The following is an 18,852-nucleotide window of genomic DNA, read 5'->3' on the forward strand; positions in this document are numbered from 1 at the left end:
TTGCAGACAAATATTCTTGTAAGAGTTAACTTTGTGTCCTTGCTTTGCTCTCAAAGGCTCAAAAGGTCCTTTCCAGCAGCGCTCTAAGTCATCAGCTGCTGCCCTTAAGCTTGGGAAGCAGGACTGTTCAAAGTCCACCCTCTGCACCAGGAGCCATGCAACTGAGTCCAACGTGAACCCTCCGTCCTGCACAGGGGTGAATGCTGCCCATGGGGCCTAAGTCACAAAGGTGTTATGCAGCAATTAAGCTCTGCAATAATGTGTTACTGTTTTCATAAATTAGTAATAACAAGCATGACACTTTGCCACTGTGATAGGCTGATCAGTGAGACTGATCTCCCAGAGCTAGAAAACAGTGATTTGTACCAAGAATGTAACCCAAGACCAGATTTTTACTCATCATCCCTTGTACTATGGCATGAGAACATAAATTAATGCTCACACTTTGCAACTTCTGTTTAGTATCAGTCTAAGGTAAAAGGGACCTCAGTTAAAGCCGAGGAACTTCGAGGCACCAAGTACCCTTTAGGCAGTTCCTCCCCAGCCTCAGCCTGTTCTCCTGCACAGGAAAGCAGGGTATTACTGTTCAGTGATGCGACTCTAAAACATTCCTGGTTATAACACCAAGCTGCACTTTAAGCTGCATCAAAGTATTCTACCTGTATCCATCTCATCCACGTTGCTGAGGAAATCTTCAGGTGTGGTTGGTATACTGTAGCAGCCCAGTCCCAAGCCGCTGTCCGTGCTCTGTTCCCTGGAATGGTATGGCCCACTGTAAATGGAGACAGGAAAAAGCCTCAGTACTGACAGGTGTAGTCCCTGATCATGGTGCTTGAAAAAAGACAGCACAGCGGTTAGGTGTGAGGTTAAATACGGAGTCATTAAGCCTCATTCTCAACTGCTGTGCACTAACACAGTCATGTTACATGGGCAGCATAAAGGAGACCACTCGTAAACTCTGGAATGCACACATGGACATAACTCTCCAGACACACACACTGCTGGCTGTCAGAAAAAAACGAGTTTATTTACAGGTAGGTAAGGTGCCTGCTCTACCCACTCTTCTACATGCACCTACGAGACCATTAAAACAAGCTGCCACAGTTTGTTTGCAATCTCTCAGGTGCCTTCTGGAAGCTGGACTGACAAGCCCCAGGTCAGACCCTGATCACAGCAAGTGTGAAAGAAGATGAGGCAAGAAACTAGAGCAGCAGCTCTGATGGTGCAGTGAAGGCAACAGATGTGGTTGCCTCGTGCAGAGGACGTGAACTTGCCTGCTCAGGAAGGGATCAGACCCATTGCTCGCAACAGGCCTCATGTCTGGTGCCATGGCAGGCGTGCTCACAGCTGTCTGAACCGGGGCCATGCTCTCCGAGTCCATGGGCAGTTGTCTGCACAGGGCAGCCTCCTGGTGAGGAAATACATACAAAGGGAGGGTTACGCCAACAGCTCACAAGTACCGCCGTCCTCTGACAAGCGGATGAGCAAATACATGCACTTCTTACTTAGGAAAGTAATTCTACACGATTCCACTGGTGTCACATGTTACCACTGGTGTGAGGGAAGCCAGAGCACAGGCAGACAGCGGCTTTCATGCCCGGCTGTACCAGTTAAACCCCTCAGGAGGCACCTCCGTTACTGCTGGGGGCCGGCCCCGGAGTTCCACCAGGGCAGGTGTGCCCGAGGACTCGCTCATCAGCCTCACTAAGCCAGGTTAACTGCAAACCCTGGTGAGGGGCAGGGGCAGCCAGCCAGGGCAACACCAATCCTGCCTCAGGTACGGTGACCGCAGACAGGCCACAACTCGCTGGCCATGGGGAGTGGCCCCATCCAAACCCAGTGACTGTGTTGTAACCTCAGACACCTTGTCTGTCACAGAACACTGTTAGTCTGCACATCGCAAGCAGATCACTGACAGACTGCCCACCTTTCACAGGCCAGTGGCGGGTCTTCACACGCACACTACCACTGTGTAGCACTCAAGTGACCACACCAGTCCACTGTTCAGTGAGGCCAAGCTGTCTGAGAGCTGGAGTAGCAACAATAAAGCAGTTTATAACCTACAGACTCATTGTTCATCTCCTACGTATCCATTTCTAACAGCTTACCTTAAAAGTGAAAGTTCTTAAACTGGTGCAAGCGAGTAAAATCGGGCACTGAAACTATGTGAGTCATTAAGAGACAATGTGCCACACAGCAAAGCAGAAGAATCTAAGTTGCCACCATAAAGTACTTAACATGTTAGAAGAAAACCACAGAACCAAGACTTTGACCCAGTAATCTTCAGAATCTGCCTAATAATAAGCCTCTGCCTTATAACCTGTCTCAGGTACACTGTCTTTAGGATGAGAAACGAGCAATGAGAACCAAAGGAAACTTGCTTCAGAACATTTCCTGAACAGTAACTTTGCCTAGCATTCTCCCTGTGAAACACCCATGACATCTAGTGGCACAGAGATCTATACAGAGGTCCCTTGCCTCCTCAGAGATCTTCCAAACAAGTGTCTTAAGACTTTAAAATAATTAAGCTGTCTCTGTTTTTACCTAGTTTACTCATCTTTTTTCTTAAATATAAAATTAAATAAGCAAAGCAAATATTTAATTTAAATCCTAGTAGAACACTTTTCTCCACTGAATCAGTCATTTATTCTCCCAAGTATGGAAAAGATGAACATGCTTTTGAAGGCAGAATCACAGAACAGTAGGGGCTGTTAGGAAACCCTGGAAATCCTCTAGTCCAAGCCCCTTAAAGCTCCCCAGAGAAGGAGACTCCTCACCCACTCTGGGCAGCCTGTCCCAGGGCTCGGGCACCCACACAGCGAGGAAGTTTTTCCTCCCGTTGGGAAGGACCTTCCTGTGCTCTGATTTGTGCCCCCTGCCCCTTGGCCTGTCACTGGGCACCACTGGGAAGAGTCTGACCCCTCCCCTGACACCCCCTTGAGATACGGGTGGGTGTCGATGGGATCCCCTCGCTGTCTCCTGAACAGTCCCAGCTCCCTCAGCCCCCCTCACAGCAGAGACGCTCCAGCCCCTCATCATCCTCATACCCTCCCTGGACTCTCCCCAGCAGCTCCCAGTCTGGCCTGCACTGGGAGCCCAGCACTGCACACCCAGCCCCAGCTGTTGCTCTGCAGAGGAGAGGGGAACAGACCCTCCCTGGACCTGCTGACCAGTCTGCCCATCTCCTGAGGTTTGAATGTTTTTACAGACTCTGGCCCATTTAATTAGAAACAGAAACTTCACCACTAAAACTGTCACTTGATAAATGTAATAGCATACACAAATTATACATAAGCTATTAGTAATCTTCAGAATATTTATTTTTAACACTTACTAGATAATTACACCATGTAATGTAAATACTTGTTTATCAGTGAACACACTGATAACTCGATCCCAAAGGATCCCAAAGGATCGAGTGCATTAATGGGCACTGGCTGCCTGCTACGACTGGGAAAGCAGTGCAGAACGCCTGCCAGGTCCCAAACTCCTGTGGAAACAGACAGGTCTGGGTATTTCCCGTGCCACAACCAGCCAGGCTGCGTGCCCGTCCCTGCCGTGGAAAGGCACAGCAGGGGCATTGCTCTGTGCAGGCTGTAGCAGCCAGGAAAGTTCCACTCTGCGAGGATGAAGCAGTGGGAACTCTTGCTCTGCATCCCCATACACTGCTCCATCTACAGCCTGTTTTGAGCCCCTGCATCTTTCTGTGCAGGTATTTATGGAACATGCTCAGGGGACCAGAAAGGGGCCTCTGAGGGAGTGCTGCCTCTTTGTGACAGCTTGCACCCTTCCAGCCAGGGTGCAGGATGGCACTTGTGCAGAGAGAAGTGCTGGGACACCCTCCCTGCAGCACCCCTTCAGAGATTTTGTACTGACATCACCTCTAACTACTTCCATTTCCAACCAGCTCTTGAGCAGCAAGCAGATTCTTCCTTTGCCTCTGGAGAGCTGGCAAAAACACATCAGCAAAAAAGACAATTAACTCTTTCCAAATGAAAGAAACGAGTATGGGAACACTGAAACACCAGCTGTCGGGCTGGTTTTCTGAAGTGACGCCCTTCTTGCGTGCACTTAGTCTGCAGCTCTCCAGGCTTCAGGAGCGAAATGAGGAAGAGAATGAAGAGGGAAGGGAACTCCCTGAGTGGAGCCCCGCAAAGCGCGTGCCCATCCCGGCTGGGTGTGCCGCTCCACCCCAGCAGCTGCTGCCCAGAACGGCTGTGGGGAGCCAGCAGCTGCTGCCAGGCTGAAAGGCAGCCTGTGACCCACCAAAGAAATTCCTCTCCTCTCCCTCACACTCTGCACCCCTCGCAGTTGCCAGCAGCAATGCAGACACTCACTCAGCAGTTTTCCCTTAGGTTACACTGGGAGAGCAGCAGTGAAAGGCCAGGGCAGGGGTAACTGTACGTGAACAGACAGCTCCAGAGGGACCTGCTGCGTTCTTCTCAGCTGCTGAGGTTCTGGGGTGCTCCATCCTGCAGGCAGGAAGCTCACAGCTTCCCTGAGGAAGGATGGATTTGGAGTCTTGCCTTCCTTAGGAGCAAAATACACTTTTCCCTGGCAGCTGTACCAGTTCTGAGAACTGGAGTGAGGCAAAGTGATCCTGTCCTGTGTGTACAACACGGGGCTCCAACACACACCACGGGTGTGGAGTGCTGAGCCTCATCACGTACAGCACAGCTGCCCAGCAATGGGTGTGCATTGGTTTCAAAGCAAAACACAGAGCAGGGAGACCAGCCTTTGTGCTAATGGCACAACTGTTAGGAAGCCTAATTTGCTCTTGTCCTGCAGCAAGAACAGAGCCAAAGAGAGTAAAAACAGCTATACACATTACTAGCATGATGACAATTATGACTAAGCTCGTGCCAGATATCCCCACTTTCTTCTCATGCCCATCTCTGTTAGTTCTGAGCTCCTGACAGCAATGCAAGAAGGGATGCAGAAGAGTTGAGATCGCTGCTCAAACCAGAGACCACCACCCTGAACACCCTTCTGCACACACAGGCCATGTATCATAATGTTCCTCCCCAAAATTAAGGGTAATGGAAGCTGCAGATGGGCACAAGATGCCACCCCAGTTCAGCAAGAGCACTGAGCACTTGCTTGACTTCCAACGTGCACATACACTGACCAAAGTGGCAGGGACAAGCACAGCACAGAAAAGGCACGTGGTGCTCAGGAGCTATCAAAGCACCTAACTGTAATGCTCACTGTTTTCAGGTGCAGCTAGATGGTGCTGTACAGTTTGAAAATGTATTCATGAATTTTTGTTAATTGCTTTTGTTAAGCAATTGGGTTTTTAAAGTTCTTATATATTTAGAGGAAATACATAATATAAAACAAAGCTAATATCTCATTGTGAAGTGTTTTTGTATATTTTCTACCCATCAGACATCCCTTTTCATTTTGTTACCAATCTCTCTTCTGCAGAAGCTTCCTACTGTGTGGTAGCATCCACATTCACCCTGCACGTGGTCTTTCTGTCTGCATAGGATGAGGTTACCATGGTTCCAGTGGTGCAACTGGAGAGAAATTTGACTGACATATAGTTTGTACATGGAAAGTACAATCATATCGTTGTTGTTAGAAGTCTGTAGTAGTACAAAGACCCACAACAAACTTCATTTTCTGTATAAAAAGAAAAGCAAAGCACTTTCAATTCAGTTCCAATAGCCTTTAGTTTGGTGAGTGCTGGTAATAATGTCTGTTATTACTTTTGGAAAAGTGATGTTTTGGTAAAATGCAATTAAAAATTATTTGTTCTGAAAGAAAATAATGGAAAAAGAACACCCCAAATTCTCAGTCGTTGCATTAAGGACTTTTTCTTCCGTTAATTTTACTGAGATACTATGTAAAAAAAGGACAAACCCAACATACTCAGCAAAACCAGCAAAGGCCACAGAGAAAACCAAAACGCTGTCCATTAATTTGAGGCTTCTCTGCTGCCTCCAGAAGTTGACAAATCCTTTCCCAGCACTCCTCCTTTCTTGTAAATCTGCTCTGATCATCCAGATCTCCACACCTGACCCAAAGGTTTTAAGGATCTACGTGTCTCTTTCTTCACTACCCACAGAGTCTTCCAGAGCTCACTGTGACGCTGGGCTGTTCCCATCACTGTCATTCTCCTCCAGAACTGGGAGAAAAAGTGTACGTCACTCCTCATTTAATTGTGGCTGGTCAACCCATGAGATATGCTCTGCTACTCCCCCTCAGAGGGCACCCAAGTGTGAGGGTTTTTTTAGGCTTCTTTTTGCATTTTACACGAGTCTGTTTAAAAACACTTCAGCAACTCATGGTCCTCTAACAGATCATCAGGAAAGTTGGGCCAGTTGGCATCATTAGTAACAAACGTGCTTCCACCTGCTGCATGAAGTGTCAGGCTGTATTTCTAAATACAGTATAAACAGACTGTACCCTAAATTATGGCACCATCCCAAAGGCAAAACTAGGAAGCAATCAGTGATAACTGCTCAAGATTTGTAAGCAGAAGCAGCACAGAATTTGGTCCTGACACTGTTACAGCTGGTAAGACAGACACCATGTCTCTAACTCCTGGCAGACTGTCAGTTTGTGTTCTGTCCAATGACAGTTTAGAGAAAAAACTGGAAAGTTCTCTTTATATTACCTTTTTGGTTACCCTTCCCTGCAACCACGGTTAATCCTGACATAGAGAAACAGAGCTGCTACTTGTACCTGGTGAAAACTGGGACGCACTCAAGACATTACAAGAGCATCCCTGGTGTTACCTGTCGCAGTAACTCCTCCTGCCTCATCCTAATCCGCTCCCTCTCCATCTGGATCCTCTGGAGTCTCAGCTTCTGCTGCTGCTGCTGCTGCGCGGTCAGGGCGCTGGGCAAGCTCAGCATCCCGGGCTGAGGCGCCTGGGGAGGGCGGCTCTGCGGCGACAGGGCTGTGCTGGCTGCCACCTGGTGCTGGTGGTTCATCACTGTGGAGAGAAGACACACCACGGCTGGTTAAGGGGGCTGTATTGCAAGGTAGGAGAGGGTCCAGGACACATGTTACAGCACTGAGTTACTGGAAATGCATTTCAAATGACTGGGATAACTGGGATCTGGTATGAGGAACTGCTTAATAAATCATTGTTTAATATCCATGTGGCTAGACCATGAACACTTACAATACTGCAAATGTTTTGTTAACTGAAAATTCCTCTGCAGCTGTGTGCTTACAATATGCAGTAAGCTAGTAAAAGTGTTTTCAGTCTTAACATTTTCTTTATTGACAGATCTAAATTAATTACTGCAAGAAAAATTACCACCATAAAGAGCTCAGTGGAGGAGATAGACTCTTATTTGAGTGAAAGGATGAGAGATGTTCCAGTCCCAGTCAAGAAGAAACCTTGTAGGAGGCCCTGTGCCCTGGCAGGCTGTAGCCTCCTGTATTACCATGCACCAGTCACAATCTCTGCACACTCATTTATAAATAAACAAGGGTTAATATTATTCTTGTGTCTCTCAGAAGTGTTTTAAGCACTCCTCACCTCACAGGCACTCACACACTGCAGTAGTGGAAGCAGCTTGAGAACTGTGCCCAAAGAAGCAGTGTCCTCTCAGGAGTTACGTAAATCACATAAGGCTGGATTTTACAGTTTTACAACTCATTTGCAAATGAAAAAGGTCTAATAAATGAGAGATTAGGGTGTCTGATTTTAGACCTGACTTAACACAAGAGGATTTGTAACTCTCCTGTGAGTTCTGGATATGCAAGCACTGTATTGTAAGGTTAATGTCTGACAAAGAAAACCTACCTGTCAGGTTATTCAGATTTGGAAATGACCCATTAATTCCCCACCTCTGGCAGGATTTCAAGAGGTTTGGCTGGGGAATAGCTCCATAGATGTCAGGTGAGAATCTGGACCTTTCCTAAGCAAAACTGATTTATACCCATGTAAACCAGCTAAACCATTCAACTTGCAGACAGAAGGCTGCTGCTCAGACAATGATCCTTAGACTGTTAATGCTACTTAGATCAACATAATCTTTTTCTGGTCAAATTCAGAAACCATGAATACGGGCAGAATTCTCTGTTGGATGGGCATTTTTATTCAGAGAACTGTTAGGAAAGAAACTGCAAGTCTTCGTGCAGCTCCCCAGGCACTCAGGTCATCATGCCACAAGCTAAAATGAATCATCCTGCACCTTCACAGCAGGTATCACCCTGGAAACAGAAACACCCCTTCTCCCTAGAAATGCTTCCCACTTAGGAAGAGGCTTGGAAAAAACAGGAGGAAGATGAGACAGAGAGGGGAAACTGCATAGCCTCTCCTCGTGCCTCCTCCTTTATTTTGCTGGTGTAAAATGCATCAGTTCCCAGCAATGCCCCCTAATATCTGTCCTGAACCAGAATGAACAGTTCCATATTCCAGTACAGAACATCCACAGCACCTACAGCCAGTCTGGGTTACAAGTGGTAGTACACACTGCTTTAACAATTACCTGTCGTCTCTGCAAGTGTTCTTTCACTCGTAGCGCCACATCATAATTAACAAAGCTTTAACAGGGACACCCCAGGTACTAACGTGCTCTCTGGGAGAGAGATGGTCCGAAGGACCAAGGTATGCATCCTCCTTTTGCTGCTCACTCCTAGTTCTTCCCTCCTGAGAACTGAGATCCCAGCCCTGTGCTGTGCTTCTCAGGCCCTGGTGTGTTTACACTGTGTGCAGGTCTGGCTGTGAGGACACAGCGCAGGGCGCACGGCTGAGGGGCGCAGCGGAGGAAGAGGCTTGATGATGTTTCAGCCTGGCTCACATGTGTGATGTCCAGCGCTGGGCTTGGCTCACTCTGCCAGCTCTAAGATTTTCTGTGAAAGGCTGACTTTCTGCTATCCAGCTTTCTGTCAGATCAGGAGCTGTCTTGTCTTTCTGCATCTGGAGTACGACTTCCGGACAGCAATGGCTCTGCCCCGCGCTGTGTGACAGGACTACTTACACGTGCTCACACCAGGTCTGAACCAGGCTCTTCCTCTGGCGGGTGACCAGCGCCACACAGGCCCAGCACATACACAGACTGAAGCACCCTCTGAGGCGGCAGCTGGATGATATTCTAGTTTCAGAGGCAAATCCAGCTCAAGAAATAACCCTGGTTACAAGCAGCCCTGTGGGAATACAACCTTTCAGGGACTCAGTTGATGTGTGGTCCACCAACAGCTGTATCCACACAGTGACATCAGGCTTCCATGTGAAACCAGAGCACTGCTGTTGATTGCCTCTTCCACACCCAGCTGCTCACTCCTGCCCACATGCTGCCCCTTTCTGAGCTGGCAGAAGTGGGTTTGTGGCAACACAGCAAACTGAAACTTGCCCAGGGATAAGAAGAAGGTATTTTCTGTCTAGATCAGGTCCCAGCAGAAGCAGACACAGAAAATGCTTACATGCCATGGATGTAGGACCCCAGGTGAGAAAAACAAGGTGGTTGCAGGAACAATGGACCAAAGCCAGCACTGATCAGTAACTTTTTGGTGGTAAAAACCCAGAAAGGTTAGCAAGCAGCAGGGCTGAGAAAAGTAGGAATGGGAGCTGGGTGCAGAAATCAAGCCACTTTCCTAATGGGAAAACCACTTTTCAAGTATATGGAACCACGTTTCCAGATGCAATTAGTCTAGTCTTACATTGCAGTAAGTACCAGTTATATGCATTACATCAGTGCCAATCTGGTATTAAACTGCCAGGACTATAAGCACTTAGACAGGAATTTAACTCCTCTTGTATGCACAAGCACATGCTTAAATTTCTGGCATGTCAATGGCTGAGTGAACAGCACAACCACGCTAAGAATCCAGGCTGGCTGAAGGATTATCACAATACAGTGAGTTCTCCATAAGAAAAGTGCTTTCATCTAAGCAGCACGTGCAAGTGACAGAACCAGGCAAAGCTAAGTAAAGAAGACTAGCCTGTGTGTTGTGTCTGGGATACACACAGGGCTAGGCTAGTACTACTACTAGTTGTAGTACTATTTGTCAGGGCTATTTGTTGCCTTTGCTATAAAAAATACTTCCTCCTCCCTCACCAGCTGTTCTGTACCCATGTTGTATCCCTGCTGCACGGAAGCAAAGAACAGGACAGTGTGAAAGTGCTGAGGAATACTTCTCCCTGAGCTATGGTCCCAAATAATCCTCCCAGGCATCTCCTCTCACAGAATACTTTGCTCCAATGAACTCTGTATTTTGGAGTAAATTATGTTTCTTTCAAGCAGTACTACCCCATGGTTACATACCATCAAGGAACTACAGGAAGCTCAGTACAAGGACTGAAGTAGAGCATAACCTGACACTAGGAGTATGGAAATTACATCACACCGAATCTCCTGCAAGTCAAACACACCAGCAGTATGTGATCACATCTCTGAGAAACAACAGAAACCCATTCTGCTTCCAAAAAACAGTTATTTACATCATCTGGGTTTGGTAAAGCTGTAACAACAGCAAAGTGTTACGAGTCTGAGTGCAGGAGATGCGCAGAAGGCAGAGGAGTGGGAAGGAGCCATCCTCCAACTCCACCACCTGCCTTATTTGGCTCTGCTCCTCTTTCAGACAGCGCCTTTCCCCAAGGTCTGCAGGTCTCAATCTCGGACACAGGGCCACAGAAACCCAGATCTGCTCAAAGCTACCACTGATTGGAATGGCTTTTAACGAACCACTGATTTGGATCAGTCAGACTTACTGCAGGACATTTGAACCCACTGACACCACACTTCTCCAGCAGAAGCTGCTTCAATAAAGAATGAGATGTAGTTATGTCTCCGTTGGGTTCTGAACACCAGACACCCACTGTCACGGCAGCCCCAAGCGCACAGACTCAGAAACAGTCAGTATAGATGAGTCATGTATCTGTGCTTTCAAACAAGTACAGGTGGCTTGTCAAGTTATCTGGATAGACTATGTTTATGATGAAGTCTAACTTAAGTAAATTAAGCATTGATATGGTGATAAAGTACATTTTCTTTGTTTAACACCATTCAAAACCAGTTTATAAAGGTGCAGATGCTAAGGCCCAGGTTTGGTCCTGCCAGCTCCACAACAGCACGATTCCACTTGAATTAGTCTGGAGTGCAATCACCATAATGCCCCATAAGGAAATTGAGGATATATGTGGTGTACTTTAGTGAAGCCACAGCTAGTTTTTTGATGTATGCATGCACACATACAATGCACACTAAGTGAATCTAACCTAGCTCAAAACAAGTATCAACTGGAAATAAAAATAGTGTAAAACATGAGACTGTTAGGCGATTCTCTTTTTATATGTATTACAGAAAACCAAACAAACCCAAAACCCAGGGCATTCTGCAGCAATGATGATACACCACAGGGACAATAATTAATGGGTAATCTAAATACATAAAGAGTCACGGATTCAAGATGGGAAACATTCCCAGAAAAGCATGAGTGTGGCTCCCAGGAAAACAGCATTTTGCTAAATGATAGAAAAATGTCTTCAGGTACCAGGGAAAATGTGACTGAAACATCCAGGAAAATGAAGAAAACAGTAACAGCCACTAGTGCTGAACAAGAGCATCAGCTCCAGCTAAGGGAGCTGGGAATTAAGAAGAGACAGGCTGACTGAGAACATCCTTTGGGAAGCACAGGAAGAGGGTGGTGAAAGTTCCCAGACTGCACACCACAGTCAGAACACTGAGGAACAGAGCTAGTTTAAAATGTTTGGTGCCAGAGGTACCCTTGGGCATCTGTTGTGCAAAAGAATCATGAATGCACTGATTGTCATCATCAGTCATCTTCACTGAAGATGCCTGCAATTGCACAAGCAAGTCCAGTACTTTGGGTATTAAGCAACCAAAAGACACTGAATGGGCTCCTGATTTACCCAGACTGAAGCCCTTCCTGCTTACGGTGCTAAGAGCAGCACTGACACCTCCAGGGAAGCCAGGAGTGAAACATGATGCATTTCCAAAGGATTAACTACATATCTTGTTCAGAGCACAGAGTAGTTTTGCCACTCAGTAGATCAGGACCCGCTGCATTGAAGGGGTGCACAAGAGTCCTCGGCTCTATGCGGGGCCGTGTAGGTCCAGAGCAGCTTCAGTACCTGCAGGTGGTGCAGCACCCACACCAACAAACCTTCTGGTCCTCCTGGGAAGCATGCAGGCATCTTCACATCATGCCTTTCAAATCGGGTCTTCAGGAGAGTACTGCACAGTCTGTCACCCAACACGACGTCTCCAGCAGCACAGGGATGTCATCCAATCTCTGAGCTGGGTCTCCTGGACCCCAGTAACTGCAGCAGAGAAGCACCAGCTCTGAGAGGATCGTTGTCAGACCTGGGCTACATCGTCACAGTTTCAGATTTGGGATCCTCTGCACAATGCTCTCAAGATAAAGAAAGATGACTCTACTAGTGGAATGCAGACAGGCTTACGCTGAAAACTGCAGCTTCCTACAGCAACAGCTTTTATCTCTGAGAAATTCTGACCCAGAAAATCAGAAGACCTAAAGAAGTGTCTAGCTCAGAGAGCACAAAGAAAATCTACCAGTGTTACATGTTCCCACCAAAACTAGCATCAGCTGGAATACCTGAGACAAATGATGGACAGAAAGGAAAGGAAGTGATGCTACACATTACACACAACACCAGAGGCACAGAAACAGGCACTGACAGCGCTCACGTGAAACCCACAGCACTCCTACACCTCCAAAAGGAATGATCCTCCCAGAAATCCTGCAGTTGGGCAGAGCAGCTGCAGCTCCTGAATGCTGCTTCAGAAAACCTACTGCAGTAGTTCTGCACGGGCTGCGACCAAATGCATTTGCCATGGGAGCTGTGACAGACGGGTACGGACCTGGTGGTGATCTGACCGCCAGGAAGATGCCTGGCCTCAAGGCTTTCAGATGTCTGGCAGAAACCTGCACGTGCTGTACCCTGTGTGCCAGCACACAAAGCAGATACAACAGCTTGGGGCTTACTGGGCACAGGAGGTTCAATGTCATGCAAAGGGGCAGAAAGTCCATCCCTGGTTTTTGAAAACTGCTGTGGTGGACTGGGACCCCCAGCCGGCAGCTAAACCCCCATGCTGGGAGTCTTGGGAGGACAAATGATCCAATGATGAATGTCTCCCTCCTCCTTGCCTTGACCTTTTATTGCTGAGCTTGGCATCACACGACATGGAACATCCCCTCAGGTCACTCAGCTGTCCGGCAGCGTCACCTCCCAATGTCCTCGAACCCCCAGCCTACTTGCAGTGTGGGAACAGCAGGGGAAAAACAGAAGGCCTTGACGCTCTGCAAGCTGTGCTGGGAATAGCCAAAACACCACGGCGTTATCAACACCACTGCAGCCACCATCCCAAACCCAGAAATTAACCCCAGCCCAGCCCAAAGGCACAGCACCTGCACGGCAAACCAAGCGCTCTGTGGATACCTCCTGTGCAGATGCAGGACTGACGTGCTCTTCAGCACCTTCCACTCAGGATGCTGGAGAAGACAAAAAGCTCAAACCTACTGCTCTGTGGATATAACACAGCAGGTGAAAATTATTCACCAGGCTAGCAGACACACTCAGGGTGGCCTTGAATTCAGATCTCTTGGGGGAAAACAAATTTATTTTGCAAAATGAAGTAAGTCTCTTCAATAAACAGCCATTGCACAATTTTCCAGCTCACATGAAAGCAAGTAAAAATGTGGAGCCAAGTTCCAAACCTGGACTATGAGGCCACAGTTTCATTGCAGTACATGGAATTACAACTATTTAGATCACATCTCAAGTGAGACCTATTTTCTTTCTTCAGTTAGATGAAAAATGGGGGAAAAAATCTTTTGAATTAATAATGATATTCCGGTGAATTAGGTTTTCTGACATTGTAGGAGACTGTTCTGTTGATGACTTTGCTGGATATATACTAAGCAAGGATTATTCTGTGGGCAAGAGACTGCAAACTGCAGGAGCCAAAACATGCAAAAGTAAATTGTTTCTGACACAGGCATTGAACTGATTGTAACAACTTTTATTATCTTGGTGTCAGAAGTGTCTGGATGCAACTGTGGATCTTTTTCTCTGCTCTGTTTATGGGCAGCCCAGACCTAATTCATAGGAACTGGCCAGCGTCAGGTGTCACGCAACAGTCTGATGAAAACCAAATGTCTGCAGAGGTTAGAGAGAAAGAGCAACCCAGCCACAGTACAGCTCGGACTTAGTCACGACACGGGGAAGGGAAAAAGAGTAGGCTCCTCTCCTTTTCTCTCCCTGCTTCTGCCAACAAAGAACTGCTTGTTTCACTTATTTCCCAGAAACAGCATTAGCCTTCCAACAAGGTCAGCAAAAAATGCTGCTTTTCAGTTCTGCTGCATTTTGTTCCAAAAATCTGTAAAGTATTAAACCAGAAAGTTGTACTACCCAGTGCACAGAGACTCCTTTATTCAGATTTCTGGGATGAGAGCAGCCATACAGAAATTTCTCAGCAGTTTCAACTGTTAAGTTCTGTGATGCTCACATTTAACTAATCTTTCCTGTCATCAATGATTCAAGCCTGAAACAACCCACACGCACAACCCGCAGGTGCAGCACCGGAGCTATCATCCAGCAGGAAGTTATTAAAAGCAGAGATTTACTCTGTAAGCACTTTTAACAATAAATCAGCAACAGATACAATAACAGAGGGGGCTGCTTGACTGGAGAGACAGCTTTAATGCTAATGACCAATTATGGATGAACACTGTTATTTAAAGTATTCATCAAATTATTTTTACTGCTGTTTCCTGCAATCTCAGAATCACAGAGTGTGAGGAGCTGGAAGGGACCTCAAAAGATCATCCAGTCCAACCCCCTGCCAGAGCAGAGTCACCCAGACTACATCACACAGGAACGCATCCAGGCGGGTTTGGATGTCTGCAGAGAAGGAGACTCCACAACCTCTCTGGACAGCCTGTCCCAGGGCTCTGTCACCCTCACAGTGACAAAGTTTCTCTTTACAATCTTTAGCTTTTTTTATTTCATTCACTTTGAGACTGAAAATGACAGTCCAGTCTTGCAGTGGTACCTCTGGGTTACTAACCTTGAAGGGAAATGCTCACGTCAACGGGAACTTCTTTATGATAAAATGAAGAACTGCTAGATTTTGGAACTACATCAACAGCTCTTTAGAACACATCAACCTTTAATGTTTTCCATTTACTAGACAGCCAGTTGCTGGTTTAAAGGTGGGTGTCCTTTGAGATATCTGGATTTAATTCAACTGATACTGAAGTTAATTCCTTAGTGTCTGGAACTATTAGTCTCTATCCTTAAAACATAAATAAATATTCCATTGGAAATCTGCCTGATAAATTACTTCTTAGAGGTTTTAATTGCAAATAATTGTATTATTTCATTGACCGGGAGCACGTGCCAAAATTACTCACACCAAGTACGTGAATTGTGTCTGCTCCTTTCAGGATATCCAGTAATTAAGAATGACCTGGCACAGGACGTCTTTCCACTGCGCAGGTGGTGTAAGGTTATGGGCTACGCTGAACCAAAACCACATTCCTCTCAGCATGATGTCAAGTGTAGCCAAATTTCCAGCCCATGCAAACCAAGCCTTGCAACGACTAGACCATTTCATGTATACTGGTTATCACTAAAATACATACCACCTGTTTTTAAACACTTTGCGAGCTTCTGTGCTCCTACCTCCAGAGCCTGACTCAACAGGGTGATCAAATCTGCCCTCTGTCATCCTCAAACAATAGCAGCTACACCTCTTTTATCATGGCAGGATATGGAAACTTTGGTGCATGTGTTTATTGCTCTCAGACAGGATTACTGCATTGTTTTATCGGCTGGATTTCCTGGCTGGTTGAAAAAGATGAAAGCAGAGGCAAAGTACCATAACCCCCTGTTGTATCCAGACCCAACTCAATCACCGTTGGCAATCCAGATGAAAGCCAAACTTGTCTGATTCATGGATGGATTTCTCTAGCACAAACAGCTGTCTGTGTAGGAGGCTCTCCACATTAAATTCTATAGTGCAATGCATAGCCTCTTCCACCTCAGAACAGCAGTGTATTTAGAAGGTAAAACCATCCTCCCTGTGTCGCTTGGGTCACACTGGCTGGTGGATCTTGACAGAGTTACCTTCCAAGGTCAGCAGCTTCCTCTTCTTCAGTGCGGGAAAAAGAATCACATAATTCTTTGCCTGGGATTTGCCACAGAGAGTTAATATAGGTGAACTCTCAGGGTCAATGCACACACACTGACACTGGGCTTTCCACTGGTTTGTGCCCGAGCTGCTTGATCTATAAAATGGAGATAAATATTACCAGTTCCTACCACAGAAGTGCAGCGCTGTTTTCTCACGCTCTGCATTGACACACGATCTGACCAGGAGGAAGTACAGGCATCAGGTGCAAACAAAGGCCCACACAGCACCCTTCCCAACCTGCCCTGCTCCTGAGCGTGCACCACACCTGTGACACTGTGTCACCTAGTGCTGACCACACAACACCCGCTGTCCTCATGGTGCCCGTTTCCTACCTGTCAAGACCACCAGAACTGCTCCAGGTCCCTCTGAACTGTCACAAAGGTTTTCAAGGCCTGATTGCATAAAACCCTGGCCTCGGAGCTGATCACTGCAGGCTCTGTTCTTTCAGCACGAGCTTCTGAAGGAATGTGGGCATGTAAACTCAGCCTGATTTACACAGAAGATTTAAGTACTGTCAGAGGGGCTTTGTGGTGTTATTTCAAAACAAGCTGCAAAGTGTTAAACTTAAAAAACATCTAAATGCAGACCAGATTGTGCATCACCAACAGAATGGGGAGCACAATCACAAAAGAAATCTCTTCACACAGTTTGAGGGAAGCAGGATGAAAATAACAATGGTTCTGAGTGTTGTGTAATGTATAACAGAGAAAGACTACAAAACAAGCAGCATTTAATTAAAACTTGTTGCAAAAGAAACTCTTGTAAGGCTCTAATGTTTTCCCCCTAAATCTTGCTACACATAGCCAAAACCCACCCTTCACAACCCTACGCCAGTGACTGCCACGAAGGCAGAACAGCTTCTCTAGCTATGTTCCAGACAACAGTGTGGTCATTCCAAGTCAGGCTGTAGCTTGGCCATTTGCTTAGGGGCACTGGCACTGCTCTCTCCTTCCTTTCATTCGCAGCAAGTCCACAGAGCTCTGTCTCCTAATTCAGGGACTGACTTAGATGCCTAAAATAGGGTGTACAATACCCCTCCTTCCACATACCGTCTCTGATTCTACCATATCAATGGAGCTGACTGGCAACAGATTTTTAATACACTATCAATCACCTGAAAAAGACTCTGCATAAAGTCAGCACATGTGCAGAATCAGCACCAAGCACATGGGATTTACAAAGCGCTTGTGAAGGTTCAAGAAATACAGCGTTCCTGGTTGCCTTCAGTCAGAGGCTGATCGTCTTCCCTGTTGCATTCCAACAGCAAAATATATAGTTAAAACATTCCTGTTAATGCCATCCTCTCTTTAGAATATTCACCTACAAACTGTCTTAGAAGAACACAAAGGTTAAGTAGTTAGAAAAAGCCGACTGAACAAGTCTGAAGCTATGCTAACCTGCCACGACATGCTTGCAGTGTCTGGGACAGATTTCCCTTTCCATTCACGAAACTTCAGTGAATTCAGGGGGGTGGTGGTGTAAAGGAGCACAGGAACCTGCCTCGCATGTGTTAGTTCTCCATAAATTGAACTAAATGCATCGATGGATGCAATACCTTCAGGTGCCCTTCTTATTTAACATTTGGAAAGCAATCTTCTTAATGTTAATGAGAAAACTAAGGCTGCTGAACTTACAGGAAAACCGTTATATCATAAATAGGCAACATAAACCCACAGTGAGAAAAAAGGTAGATAAATAGGACAGACTTTTGAAAGCATGTCTGTCAGCTTCAACCAGCCTTCACTGTATGTCTCTCCGTGTCTCCAGCAGCGGCGTGCTGTGACCTGGAGTCATGTACTCACACTCTGTGCTTCTGATAGAAAATCTGTAAGTGCCTTTACAGGCTTCCCAGCAAATAGAGCTGAAAGGAGTTTACAAACCAAAGCAACACGCTGTACAGAACAGATTGTATTTTCCATCTCTTCATAAGAAGCACAGCAAGGAGAACACATGTGTTTGCAATTGGAAGCACAGGCCAGTTAGCAGACCTGGAATACTTAAATCCTTTTCTTTCAAATGGCACATCTTCAAAAGAAAAACTTCTTTTAATTCCCACAATACCCAAAAACGCTAAGGCACAGACTTCATTTGCTAAAAAGTTGCAAAATGATGTCCAGAAGAGTGGCTTAACTTGGTACCCAGTTTCCATTCCTCCTCTGATGTCATCAAATGTTGGCACAGTCACTTCTAGCTTACAGATCTGACTGTCAGACCATCACACTGCTGCTTCCCATGGCAGAGCAGACACGAGAAAGCAGGTTTGGCAGTAACACTGTTGGCATCAGAAAGGAGCTGCAAGGCCCTTCCTTTTGGCCAAGATAATTTCAAAGCAGAGACATTTGACTTTAGTACTGGAAGTGACACTCACATGTATTACAGTCTGTCACAGGAAGCATTCAGGAGCTTTTGTATTCTGTTCAGATTACTGTAATCTTGTCATTTCAGTATGGATATGTTTCTAAATTAAATCTGTCTTAATATATTTCATAATAAAATAGTGTCACACTTGTGTTCAAAACAGGTGGATTGGAACGGCAGGGACTGTGACACTGAGTTTAATAATACAGTGTTGAGGGTGCTGCTCAGCTGTGCAAACAGGTTTGCTTGCTCCCAAAGTGTCACAGTGTGCCTCTGCAAAGCCACAAGAATGAGAAGTTGTTCACCAAAACATACTGATAAAATAGTTTCTTGATGAAATAAATATTAA

The 18,852-nt window shown here is 46.2% G+C and overlaps 1 protein-coding gene across 1 annotated transcript in view; it reads right to left on the minus strand.

The window, feature by feature from the left end:
- The window catches only part of WWTR1 (WW domain containing transcription regulator 1), a gene marked incomplete at both ends in the record, with an annotated part of 54,717 nt that overhangs the window by 332 nt on the left and 35,533 nt on the right, over positions 1 to 18,852 (minus strand). The window contains 3 exons of the mRNA XM_084267377.1: positions 660 to 772; positions 1,275 to 1,408; positions 6,744 to 6,943. Of these exons, the coding sequence (XP_084123503.1) occupies positions 660 to 772; positions 1,275 to 1,408; positions 6,744 to 6,943 (447 nt within the window). The remainder of the gene's footprint in view (positions 1 to 659; positions 773 to 1,274; positions 1,409 to 6,743; positions 6,944 to 18,852) is intronic.

Source organism: Gallinula chloropus (assembly GCF_964237585.1).
Source record: "Gallinula chloropus genome assembly, chromosome: 8".
Lineage (NCBI taxonomy): Eukaryota > Metazoa > Chordata > Aves > Gruiformes > Rallidae > Gallinula > Gallinula chloropus.